Below are 13,001 nucleotides of genomic sequence, written 5' to 3'. Positions count from 1 at the left end.
AAATTTGAAATGCCTAAAAGCTCAATAGTTTATATTTAATAGTTTCTTTTTAGATACAATTTGAACAGACTGAGTTTTTTTAGCCATTTTATTATAATTCTTAATCAGTTTTTAACTCTGTGTGCCTCAGAAAGTTAAATTTTACTCTGTGGCTGCAGAGACAGTACAGGGAGCTTTTTATTATTTCAAAAATATCAGTAAACAGTTCCGCTTTATAAATCGTACACTTAAATTATTGAGCCTGCCACTGGAAAAAATATAATGAGCATAACAAATTTATCTGATAAGATGGTTTTAATAAAATAAAATCAATAAAATAAGGACAAATAAGCTGTATGATGCATTAAGGCCAACTGGCCCCTTGGATTCCCTTTCAGCCTTTCCTGTTCTCACAGGAGCTTTGGCCTTTGTCACAGACTCTACCTAATAAACCAGGACACTTTTTCTTCAACTGAGTCATTCATGTACTACTACACTTGTGACTTTGGCTATATTAATTTGCCACATGTACTATTATTTACTTACTATTTTTCTTTAATCAGCTCACTTTTTAAACTTAGCATTATCTTAACCAAGGGCTCTGTGTACTGGTTATTCTTTACAAATTACACTAAAATGAAGCAATAAATGTTCCATTAAAAATGTTTGTGTGCTTCCTAATACCACCAGTGTATACATATGCTTTTGGGAACTCTCAGCTAGAAGGACTTGGGGCCAGTCCTTTACTAGGCTGCCTGTTTTGAAAGGAGTTTTTATTTTTAAAAAGGATATTTTACTATCTCATATTATAAATAAATACATGAGTAAAAATAAGTAAAAATGTTGTGTTATAAATAGAAAGTGGGATGATTTGCTGATATTTGTTGAGCTGTATGGGAAATTCTATTCTTTAGCTTGGTATTTTGCGTAAATATCTGATTAAGGGACTTGACAAGTCCTGAAACCATTGTGAAGCAGTTAGCTTGTTGTAGATAGAACATAACTTCCTCTCCTAGGTTTCTATAAATGATACTGTGTTAGCAAAATGGAGCCAGGGGCTCTTTTTGATATACTTCTTTCCCTTTGTGTGCTCACAGAATATGTCAGTAGCATGAGGGATATTATAGATATTATGCAAGGATTAGAAAAAAAATGCACTCAACTGTACAGAGTGCCATAAAAACTGGAAGTAAAGGATAGTGACAGACAGGGAGAGAGGAGGTAAGAAGGCATACATTTTGGAAGAGGGGGGAAAGCTAAAGGAGTAGGTGGCATGCATAGGAGATAGGAAAGATGGGATCTATGTGATTCAGTAATATGCCAGATGATGGAAGAAATCAGGATGGTGAGACCAAAGCATGAAAGTCAAACAGGGTAGCCTAATAGAGGTATGTAGCTGTATTCGTTGTCTAGTAAAGATGTACTTCAAACCTTATGGCTTAAAACAGCAATAAACATCTATTACTTTATAGTTTCCATGGGTGAAGAATTAGGAGTGGTTTAGCTAGGCGGTTCTGTTTCAGGGGGTCTCATGAGGTTAGGATGTCAGCTGGTGCTGCAGTCATCTGAAGTCTTGACTGGGGCTGGAGAGCCTCTCATATGGAGGATTACTCACATACGAGATAAAACTGGTGCTGGATGTTGACAAGAGGCTGCAGTTAAGGGTCTACTTGAGTTCATTACAAGGCAGCTAATTTCCCTCAAAGTTGGCAATGCGGGAGAGCAAGGTGGAAGCTGCAGTGTTTTTTTAATGACCTAACCTTGGTAGTCACATATCATTATTTCTGCCCCATTCTATTCATTAGAACCAAGTCATTAAATCCCATCCAAGTTCAAAGGGAGTGGAATTAAGCTTCACCTTTTAAAGGAATGAGTGTCAAGAATTTGCAGACATATTTTAAAAGACCTTCTTAGCCTTCTCAGCTCAGCAGGACACTGGGCTTCACCTTCTGCAGTAGGGAAATTGTCTTCATGTAGAGAGCAGGATGTTTATGAAACTTAACATTATGAGTTTTCCTTTTCTCAAAGATCAATGTCTCATGTTGCCTGTTTTCCAATACCTGAAAATAGTTTTTTTTCTTTCCAATTTTATAATTGTTTAAAATAGGCAGGCTACTTTGTTTCAGTTGTTGATATGGCCGAGGTCATATATAATCTTTCTGATGAAGAAGGGTGAGTTTTATTTTTACTGGTGATTCTTACCTCAATTGTCCACTAGATTTAGTTTATATTTGCCTGTGTGGCAGACATTTTAAATGTGCCAAGATTTAAAACAAATGTTATAATGGTTATCTATTAAGCTTAGTTTATATTCGATCACATTTGCTATTAAATTTTACCTACAATTTGTTTCTATTGTTTCTACAACCTACTTGCATACAAAATACATTATGTTCTTCCACAAACTTAAAATCATTTTCATGAGTTTGAATCCACACAGCTATTGCTTTGACTAGGCATTTTAGCTCAATTGCCTAGAAATTCTATTTAGAGAAAAGCTTATCTGACACTGGCTGTCTTCTGGATCCATGCTATTCCTAAGCTGCTGTTATGTGCACATTTATACCCGTGTTCTTTGTTATATTTCTTTAGGATTCCAGACACTTGAATTTCCTGACATCAGAACAAGCTCTGGCTGATTTTGCAGAGTTAATCAAACACTTGAAAAGAACAATCCCAGGAGCTGAAAATCAACCTGTCATTGCCATAGGAGGCTCCTATGGTGGCATGCTTGCCGCCTGGTTTAGGATGAAATATCCTCATATGGTAGTTGGGTAAGTGCATTTGTACTGGACATGAACGTTTCTTAATGATTATCAAGGGAAACTTAGAGATTCATTTTGGGTAAAACATGTTCCATTCCATTACCCTGAGGTTTCTGGCTTCTGTCTCATTAACAGCTGTGTTATTTTTCTCAATATTTTTATTATGTTTCAACTTTAAAACTTGATTTAGATGACATATATATAATATATATATATTTTTTTTTTCTTTTCTTTTTTCTTTCTTTGATTTTCTTGCCATTTAGAGCTCTTGCAGCTTCTGCCCCTATCTGGCAGTTTGAGGATTTAGTACCTTGTGGTGTATTTATGAAGATCGTAACTACAGATTTTAGGAAAAGCGGTCCACATTGTTCAGAGAGCATCCGCAGGTCCTGGGAGGCCATTAATCGACTCTCAAATACTGGTAAGCTTTAATTAAGAGAATGGAATTGTGTGTTTTTTTAACCTTTCATTTGTTAAATTCAGTAGTTGTCACTTTTTAAGTAAACATTTTGTTAAAGCATAATGTACATACAGAAAATTATACAAATCAAAATCAAATCAAAATGCATAGCTTGATGAATTTTCACAAAGCAAGGACACAGTATAATTAGCATTTAAATCAGTAAAGGGCATTGTCAGCATCTCAGAAATCTCCTCGTGCCTTTTCGGTCACTACCTCCATACCTACCCAGCAAAAACATCCTCACTTCTAGAACCATAGATTAATTTTTACTTGTTCTTAACTGTTTTAGTAATTGGAATTACATAGCATGTCTTTTTTGTGTCTACTGTCTTTTGCTTAGCACTGTTTGATAGATACATCCATTTGTTTTACTAAGTTGTAGTTTATGTATTCTTGTTGTTCTATAGTGTTCCTATTTATTCATTTTAATAGTATATTAAAAAGGGAGAATAATTCTGAATACTAATTCTGGTGAACTCTATGAGGATAGGCAACTTGTCTGTCATGGGATTCTCCAGTTGCTCTGAAAATATCCTGGGAGAAGGGGTATAAAAGATTGAGTTTTCTAAAATACTATGTGAAGAATAAATGATCTGTAAAGCCATCTGTTGACCAGTACTTTTTAGATTCCAACAGTGTGATTCTATTCCCAGGCAGTGGTTTGCAGTGGCTTACTGGAGCCCTTCACTTATGCAGCCCATTAACTTCTCAGGACATCCAACATTTGAAAGACTGGATCTCTGAAACCTGGGTGAATCTGGCAATGGTGGACTATCCTTATGCCTCTAACTTTTTACAGCCTTTGCCTGCTTGGCCTATCAAGGTAATAGGAAAATGTCCTGTCATCATTTTTTAATAACACACTTCTCTTTTTTTTTAATGTGCATACTCTGACTTTCTGCCTCAGAGAAAGTCCCAGTGACAAAGGGGCTCTGGAGTTTGTCAAACTTGAGTTGGAATCCTGGGTTCTGCTACTTTCTGATTATGTGGGCTTGGACATGTTACCTAGCTTTTCTGAGCCTCAGTTTCCTCATTTGAAAAATGGAGATAGAATTCATTGATTATAGAGTTGTATGAATTAGAAATAATACCTAAAGTTGCTGTTAATGGAATAATTACTATGTGCCAAATCCTGGGCTGTGTACTTTGCATGTATAATGTATTTAATCTTTGTGATATATGTGTAACTTCCATCTATGTAATACATGGTTGATGCTTAATAAATGGCAGTCATTATCATAGCACCATGATCTAGTCAGCTGCGAAAGCACTGTAGGTGCTACCCTCAGTGTGAAGAGTGACCCCATGTAGCACAGTAGAGTGGAAAGAACATCAAATTAGATTCTGAAAGTGAGGTTTTGGTCCAGAACTGCTGCTTCACTTACCAACTGTGTGATTGATCTTAGGCAAGGTGCTTTTCTTTCCCCATCCCCTGTCTTCCTCTGTAGAAGGGAATAACAGTACTTACATACCAAATAGGATTGTGCTGAGAACCTAATAAAATGTTGGATGTGAAACACTTTGGAAAGTATAAGGACACATTACAGTATAAATTTTAAGGTTCTTTTCATGTCAAAATTATTTATTGTGTATGTTCATTTTAAGCATTTCTTTGTAAAGAGCTTTCCTTTTAGTTTTAAAAACAAAGGCTGGCCAACTTGATGGTTAAATTTAGAGAATATAACCAACTCTTCAGCTAGAATGAGTGTTGGAAGTGAAAATAGAATTGGCGATATAGAGCCGGGTTTCAAATGCACCTTTAATTTAACCACCCCTTTGAATTATTACGTGTATACCTTGCTTAAAAATTTGTAACTTAAGTTCATTTGCTATTATTTTTCTTCATTTAAAAAGTAGAATGACCAGTGAGTGTATTGCATATAGCAGGCCAGAGGTAAGTATATATTGAATTAGAATGAATTTCAACAATACAAAGTTGTTGAAAAGAGCAGATCATGTTTTATGTTAGAAAACCTAAATCAATAGGCCTGGCATGGTCGCTCATCCCTGTAATCCCTGCACTTTGGGAGGCCGAGGTGGGAGGATTGCTTGAGGCTAGAAGTTTGAGACCCACCTGGGCAACATAGTGAGACCTCATCTCTACAAAAAATCAAAAAAATTAGCAGGGCATAGGGGTGCCTGCCTGTAGTTCCAGCTGCTTGGGAGGCTGAGGTGGGATGATTGCTTGGGGCTGCAGTGAGCTGTGATCATGCCACTGTACTCCAGCCTGGGCAACAGAGCTAGATCCTGCCTCAAAAAAAGAAAAGTAAAGAAAAGAAAACCTGGATCAAAATGATAGGGAAAAACTAAATCTAAACTAGTTCATCTCCATAAACATCTATGTGCTAATAATGCTTTATCTGTCCATATTACTTTACTATTTACAAAGCGCTTTCATGTTTGCTGTCTCACTAAATTCTTTTAAAAGTACTGTGTAGAAAAAGAGGTATAATCCAAGATTTATGGAGAAGAAATTAAAGCTCAACTAAGAGGTGGTAGAAGTAGGATTTGAACTTGGGTCTTCACTGTTCAGAGCCTCTGATCATCTACTGCATTGCACTGGGTTAGGAGGAAACTTGACTGAGGGTTGAGGGGACCATTGCTCACAGGGTGACATCTATCAGATTTAACTCTATATCTATCTGTGTACAAGGTGAGAATTACATTTGTATCTTTATTCTCACTTGAAGAATGAATGAGTTGTCAGATGATAAAAACATATGGGGAATTCTCTCATTATTTAGAACAGAGGTTGAGAAACTTTCTCCATTCAAAGGGCTATACTTTTAGGCTTTGCGAGCCATATGGTTTCTGTCACAATTACTCAACTCTGCAGTTGTAGCATGAAAGTAGCCATAGGTAATACATAAACAAATGAGGATGGCTGTCTCCAATAATAACTTATTTGTAAAAATAGGCAGTGGGCTGGATTTGGCCTGGGGTTTGTACTTTGCTAACCACTTATCTAGAAAACGGCTGGAGAAATATAGCTGTTTAATGTTAGTTGGTGTACCACAATTTGGAGTAGTGAGCAGTCTAACTGGTTTTCTCCCTACCTCTTTAATGTTCATTTTGGGATATTTTGCTGTTCAGTCTTACATGTGAATAAATATTTTATCCTTTGTTCTTCTAAATAATTACTCAAAACCAGCAGAGTATACCTCAAATATTTTGTCATCTATTTTTGATTTACTGCAATCCTTTTATGCTTCATATATATGCATTATAAAAGTTTATTTTTAAGGTAAGATATCTTTAGGTCTTTCCCTCACAGTCACCCTTTACTTCTTTTATCCAGGGTTAATTCTTGTCATTCTCTTCAGTTATTTCTTACTGACATTATCCTTTCTTTTGACAGATCAAGGAATTCTTGATTGCTTGTATTTATGATTCTGTTTCCAGCCTGCACCCCACCAGAAGTAATCTTATCTCTTGCCCCTTGCTTGAGAAATTCCATTGCCTCTGTTTCCAATTTCATCCTGTAGTTAGTTACCCATCTGATTTTCAGAATTTTTCCACTACGTCTCCCTCCCAAACTTGTAGCTTCAGATCACTTTCTTTCACTGTTCATTCTATTTCTCCTTTTTTGACCCCCCTCTGTGTTCTCCCAACCCACTAATCCCTGGAACACTACCCAGTTGGGGACTGCTCTTTCACTTGGATAGTTCCATTTAACCAGAACTCCTCCTCCCTCTGATACACTTCCTCCTTTTTAAAGGGCTGACAAACAGGCGTCCTTTTCTGAGTCTGTAACTCAGGCTTAGGATGGTGAGATAATATGTAACAGTTAGGTTATGAAAAAAACAGGTGATTTCCAATTCTGTCTGGGACCTTGTACAGTTCTGAAGGATCCATGGGCAGCGACTAAATGCCATTTTCCGTGTCAATTCAAGTATCGTTCCTTTTAATTTGTCTTTGGGCTTTGCACACTCAGACTCCATTTGCTTTTGTTTACTGTTAACAGAAGCTGCAACATTCATGCAGAAATAATCATGGACTTGGCTGGTAGAACACAAGGAAGAAGAGAAAAGGGAAACAGAAAACCCCTCTGTCATTTGACTGTTCTGTCAGCATGAAAACTACTAGGTTTCTTCACAGCTTAAAGAGCAACTTTAAAGGATGCTGTAATTTGTTAATTTTGGAATCACATTTCAGCTGATAACTTCTCAAATATTTCAGCATAGGCTTCTGTGCATGTAGATAGATGTAGTGAAATAATGACATAAGATGGAAAAATCTCTTCCGTTTGTCTTGGTGTTTGGTAATGTATGCGACCTCTCTGGGTGGTTTAAGCGGTTTAGGTGCATTCTATGAAAAGGGAGCTTTTAATGACAAAACTAATGTGATTATCTGAGTGAGTGTGAGAGGGGTATTGAAGCCTTAGAGAAAGAAAATCTGTTAGAAAAGCTGAATGTATCTGCTTAATCCTTTCTCTAATGTGGATGGACCATGCTCTGAGAGGAGATTGGTCTTTTTTTTTCCCCCAACATATCTTCTTTCCTTCCTCTGTTAAAAAATTTTCTTTGACCCCCTTTTCCTTCTCTTATTTAAATGTGTACTCTCATAGGTAGGAGCACTTAAAACTTTTAAACAAATCATTATCTTTACTTTGTCTGGTGCATGTGGGATTAAAGGGCAGAACTGAAATACTTGGTTGCAGATCTGATTAGTTTGGTAGTAAGGTTGCATGAATGTTCTATTTTCTCAACTATTTCTATACACTTTAAAACTGGAATGAGTAAAATGGACTTTCTAATGCTCTTTCTGTTTCCTGAATGTTCATCTTTATTCTAGGAAATGCCGTATCACTCTACTATTTTACAGTTTTTTTTTTTTTTTACTATTACATACTTTTAACGTTTTATGATTTCATATTGCCACAAAATTCATTCTAAGTTTTTGCCAAAACAAATAAACCTAGAAAAATATAAAGATGATCTAAGAATTAGAAAAATTGTTTTAAAAAATTAAGCATGAGACAGCAGGTGTATTTAAGCATTGTTTGTGTTGTTATTTTTCTTTTAGCTTTTAGTTGAATACATGCAATATGGTTACATTGGTTGGAAGCTCCAGAGAGTCTGCATTTGTGTTTTTTTCTTTTCTTTTCTTTTCTTTCTTTCTTTCTTTTTTTTTTTTTTGAGAAGGAGCCTTGCTCTGTCTCCCAGGCTGGAGTGCAATGGCATGATCTCGGCTCACTGCAACCTCTGCCTCCTGGGTTCAAGCGATTCTCCTGCCTTAGCCTCCCAAGTAGCTGGGATCACAGGCGCCCACCACTGTGCCTAATTTTTGTATTTTTAGTAGAGATGGGGTTTCACCATGTTGGCCAGGCTGGTTTCGAACTCCTGATCTCAGGTGATCCACCCGCCTCAGCCTCCCAAAGTGCTGGGATTACAGGCGTGAGCCACCGTGCCCGGCCTCTTTCTTTCCTTCTTTTATTTATTTTTTTAAGAGAGAAGGTCTCATTCAGTCACCCAGGCTGGAGTGCAATGGCGTGATTATAGCTCACTGCAGCCTCGAACTCCTGGGCTCAAGGGATCCTCCCGCTTAAGCCTCCTGAGTAACTGGGATTACTAGAGTCTATATTCGAATCCCAGTTCTGCCACTTCCTTGCTGTGTGGTTTTGGGCAAGTTTCTTAACCTGGTTTTGAACTCCTGATCTCAGGTGATCCACCCGCCTCGGCCTCCCAAAGTGCTGGGATTACAGGCATGAGCCACCATGCCCAGCCTCTTTCTTTCTTTCTTTCTTTTATTTTTTTAAGAGAGAAGGTCTCATTCTGTCACCCAGGCTGGAGTGCAATGGCATGATTATAGCTCACTGCAGCCTTGAACTCCTGGGCTCAAGGGATCCTCCTGCTTAAGCCTCCTGAGTAACTGGGATTACTAGAGTCTGTATTTGAATCCCAGTTCTGCCACTTCCTTGCTGTGTGGTTTTGGGCAAGTTTCTTAACCTCTCTGTGCTGTAGTTTCCTCATTTGCAAAATGTGTGTAATAACAATTGTAATGCTTATTAGGGTTGTTATGAGTATTTCATAGCATCTGGTATAAAGTAAAAGCACTAAATTGATGCTAGTTATAAATAATAATAGCTATTATTATTATGTAATATTGGGAAACCAGATGATTATACCAGGACTTTGTGGTTGACGTCTGGGTTGAGACCTATATTCATAGTGCTTTTTTTTTTTTTTTTCCCCACATCAGACGGGTAATGTGCTGATAGCATAACCAGGTTTGAAGGTGGTCCATTTCACACGTGAGCATGAAAACCCAATCATACGCTTCTTGCATTCATGGTTTTTAAATTGTGTATCTGTAGCCAGACCTCTGAGCTTGTTTTCTCTTCTGTGAAATGGGAATGATCATTATATGGTGCTCTCTTGGTTATTGTGAGGAAAGAACCTGCCCTGCCATCAAAGAATATTCAGTAGTTGTACTAGCAACCTCAGTCCCAGCTATTCACATTTCAGCACATTTACAGCATGTGTAGGAATGACACGCCTTATGTAGAAATTGTTTAGAAGAAGCCGTTTGCTAGGGCTCACAAAATAAATAGAAAGTAAGTTCAGGGATACCTGGGTGTTGAGTATTTTGGACAGAGATGGTTGGCCAAGACTCTTTCCTTGTTGTCTGATTATATCACAGCCTCTATGTAAACAATCAACAGGCCAAGTGCTTGCTTTTATCACGTCAGTAATATCTGCACATTATCAGGGTTAAGCTAAAGTATTATATGAGGTTAAGACAAAATTGTTGATATTTGACTGTTTTTGACTTATAAATGTGAGAATTTCATATGGTTCAATTTAATATTTATGTATTTTATGCATCCTACAGTTATTTGATAAAAGTATGTGAATATCTCCTTTTAAACTACTCATCTTTTTTTTTTTTTTTTTAAGAGATGGAGTCTCACTCTGTCACCCAAGCTAGAGTGCAGTGGTGTGATCATAGCACTGGAGCCTAGAACTCCTGACTGAAGCAATCAATCCTCCCACCTCAGCTTCCTGAGTAGCTGAGACTATAGGCACGTGCCATCACACCTGGTTAAGTTTTAATGTTTTGTAAAGATGAGGTCTTGATATATTGCCCAGGCTGGTCTTGCACTCCTGGCCTCAAGTGGTCCTACTGCCCGGGCCTCCCAAAGTGCTGGGATTACAGGCATGAACCACTGTGCCTGGCATTGAGTTACTCTAGTCTTTAAATAAGCATGGGAATAGTGCCGAGGTCTGGCTAATATGACTTCAGTATTTTTTTGAAACTTCATTCACTCTGCTACCAAAATTGTTAAGGAAGTGCAAAGAGATATTAGAGATTCTGTTTTTTAATGGTAGAGGATGATGCTTGGACTCACAAAATCTTTGAGTTAGAAAGGAAATTTAGAATTACCTAAAATAAAATTTCCATAGTAAATTTGCAAATATTTTGCAAAAAAATTTTAAGTGACATTTTTCAGGCTTTCTATCTAGCATAGTAGTAGAATTAAAAATCAGCACTTCCTTTCTATAAGGCAGTTTGACAGGATGTACCAAGGGCCTTAAACATGTTGATCTCTTTTGAGCCAGTAATTTAAGAATTTATCTCAAGAAAACAATTAAGAATATAGGAAAGATTTAGCCCCAAGGGTATTTATTGTAGCCTTATTTGTAATGATGAAAGGTGGGGAATGACCCAATTTTAGGGTTGCTTCAGCTGTTTTTCAGCTCCCCATCCCGATTGCTCTCTTCTAGATTTTCTAATGTTGGTCGGTGCCCTTCGTAAGTTGTGTACAAAGCAGGATCCAGTACTCCAAGGGTGATCTGACCTCACAGAGCACAGTGCCTGGGGAGTGCCCTTAATCTGGACTTGGAATTCCATCATACAGAGGCCAAGTCTCTGACCATGATGTTCTCTCTGTGTAACTGGGGCTGCTGAAACCCAAGTATTGTCAGCCAGTGCCGGTCTCCAGCCATGCTTGTGTCTTTTAAGAAGTGACAGTAACTGCTATTTGTGGAGATGGCTATTCACAGGGACTCCTTTTCTTTGCCTGACAGAGGCCCAGTGTTCTAAGCTCTAAGAGGGGCTCTGATGCCAGCATGTGAGTCACACTCACTTGCTACTGTTCTTTTCCAGAGTTTTGGGCCACTTGTTGCTGCACATCACTACCTCCTCTCCCCCTGCCCAGCTTGCATTGTCGCCCTTCCCCATCTACCATGCTGTGCTTGAACATAAGGCGCTTCTCTGCATTCCGTGTGTCTACTTTGTAGTTGTGTGCTGCATTTTGAAAGAGCTGAATCGGTGTCCAGGTTCAGGAAAGAATGCTGATCAACTGTTGGCAATAGATGGTTTAATATATCTCATGATTGTTTCTTGATTTCCATATTGTCTTGAGTTATTTCTTATTGACATATTTCCTAGGAATGTTTTCTGAGAAAAGTGCCATGCAAATGTTAGGTATTTTTTTGACTTACCATGAAAAATCGAGTTGCCAAAATAAACACTATTTTGACTTTTAATTAGCTCTCGGTTTAGCTCAATTCTCTCTTCATGTACATCCTAAATCCTGGTATTCCTTATTCTTATGATCTCACAGTTACTTTTGAAAGATATATCCAATTATTTGAACATCTTAATTTCTGACTTTTCTCACATTCAGCAGTTCTGAAAACTTTTGGCAATGATGCACACTCCATCTTCCTTTGGAAAGTCATATTACATTTGAGCATGTTAAAGGTTCTGAGAAATCATCTGAGATTATATAATAATAACAACCAGTCAGGAAAACTGTTCACATTTGCTAATATACAGTTTCTCAAAACTATCTGGCTAGGAAACATTTTTCCACAAAGTACCAATAAACATTCCATGGAAATATTGTGGTGTAGAATGTATTTGGGGAGAGGCATTGAATTTTCCTGAAAATTCATTTTCTCTTTTACAGTTTTCCTTTTTTTTTTTTTTTTTTCCGCTGGCAGCTGGTGCCAGGCAGAACTATGATGAGGGGCTGGGTTTGGTTGCATCCTTTCTCAGTACCCTCCTTTCCTGACTGGGAACATGTCCCCAGCCCAGGCCTTGTTATTCCTGCTGCCCAGAATCTCTCTCCCTGAGGTGGGGTGACTGGGCTCCTTTCCTGGCTTCTTCTCTGGACTAGTCTTTTTTTTGTCAGGACTAGTCTATTATATATATAATCTTTTCCGTATGAAATGGGAAAGGACCAGATTACTGAATTCATGTCAGAGTCAATAGAGATTCAAGCTTACTGGGTTTGCCTTGCCACTGGGACTATTTGTAGTTTTACAGGTGGACACTTCCTAAGCTGTGTGTCATAATGGATAAGATGTATATTTCATAACCAGAGACAGCTGGGAACAAATCTAGGCCCTATTATTTACCAACTGAGTGACCTTGAAGACGACTTAACCTAAGAATCAGGGTTTTTTTTCATGTAAAATAATGGACAATCATCTATCTGATTGGGTTCTTTGAATATTACATGGTGTATTGGTTGGAAACCCAGGGCTTAATAATTACTAGCTGTTGTTGTTGTTAGTATTATTCAGCTATGATTCCATTACCTGTTATTTTTCTCCAACATTTTATTATGAAAAATTTGAAACATATGGAAAAGTTAAAATAATTGGACAATGAACACTCATGAACCTAACATCTAAATTCAATAAATAATATTTTATTATATTTGATTTGTCACATATATATTCACCTATCCATCACTTCATCTATCTTTTAATTTATCCTATTTTAAAATGAATTTTAAAGTAAATTGCAGACATCTTCCTCTTAAATACTTCAGCTTTATT

The 13,001-nt window shown here is 37.5% G+C and overlaps 1 protein-coding gene and 1 non-coding gene across 9 annotated transcripts in view; one reads left to right on the top strand and one right to left on the bottom strand.

The window, feature by feature from the left end:
• The window catches only part of PRCP (prolylcarboxypeptidase), a 77,153-nt gene that overhangs the window by 48,276 nt on the left and 15,876 nt on the right, over nucleotides 1-13,001 (top strand). For all 8 annotated transcript variants that reach the window (XM_055093771.1, XM_055093773.2, XM_055093772.2 and 5 more), the window contains exons 4-6: nucleotides 2,572-2,753; nucleotides 3,008-3,165; nucleotides 3,861-4,030. In XM_055093771.1, the coding sequence (XP_054949746.1) occupies nucleotides 2,572-2,753; nucleotides 3,008-3,165; nucleotides 3,861-4,030 (510 nt within the window). The remainder of the gene's footprint in view (nucleotides 1-2,571; nucleotides 2,754-3,007; nucleotides 3,166-3,860; nucleotides 4,031-13,001) is intronic.
• On the bottom strand, nucleotides 9,403-9,503 carry LOC112441321 (small nucleolar RNA U13). The gene has a single exon (XR_003029252.1). It is a non-coding gene; the product is annotated as a small nucleolar RNA U13 (small nucleolar RNA).

The sequence above is a fragment of the Pan paniscus genome, chromosome 9 (genome assembly GCF_029289425.2).
Source record: "Pan paniscus chromosome 9, NHGRI_mPanPan1-v2.0_pri, whole genome shotgun sequence".
Lineage (NCBI taxonomy): Eukaryota > Metazoa > Chordata > Mammalia > Primates > Hominidae > Pan > Pan paniscus.
Note: the sequence above shows the minus strand (reverse complement) of the source record. Positions and strands in the feature narration are given on the sequence as shown.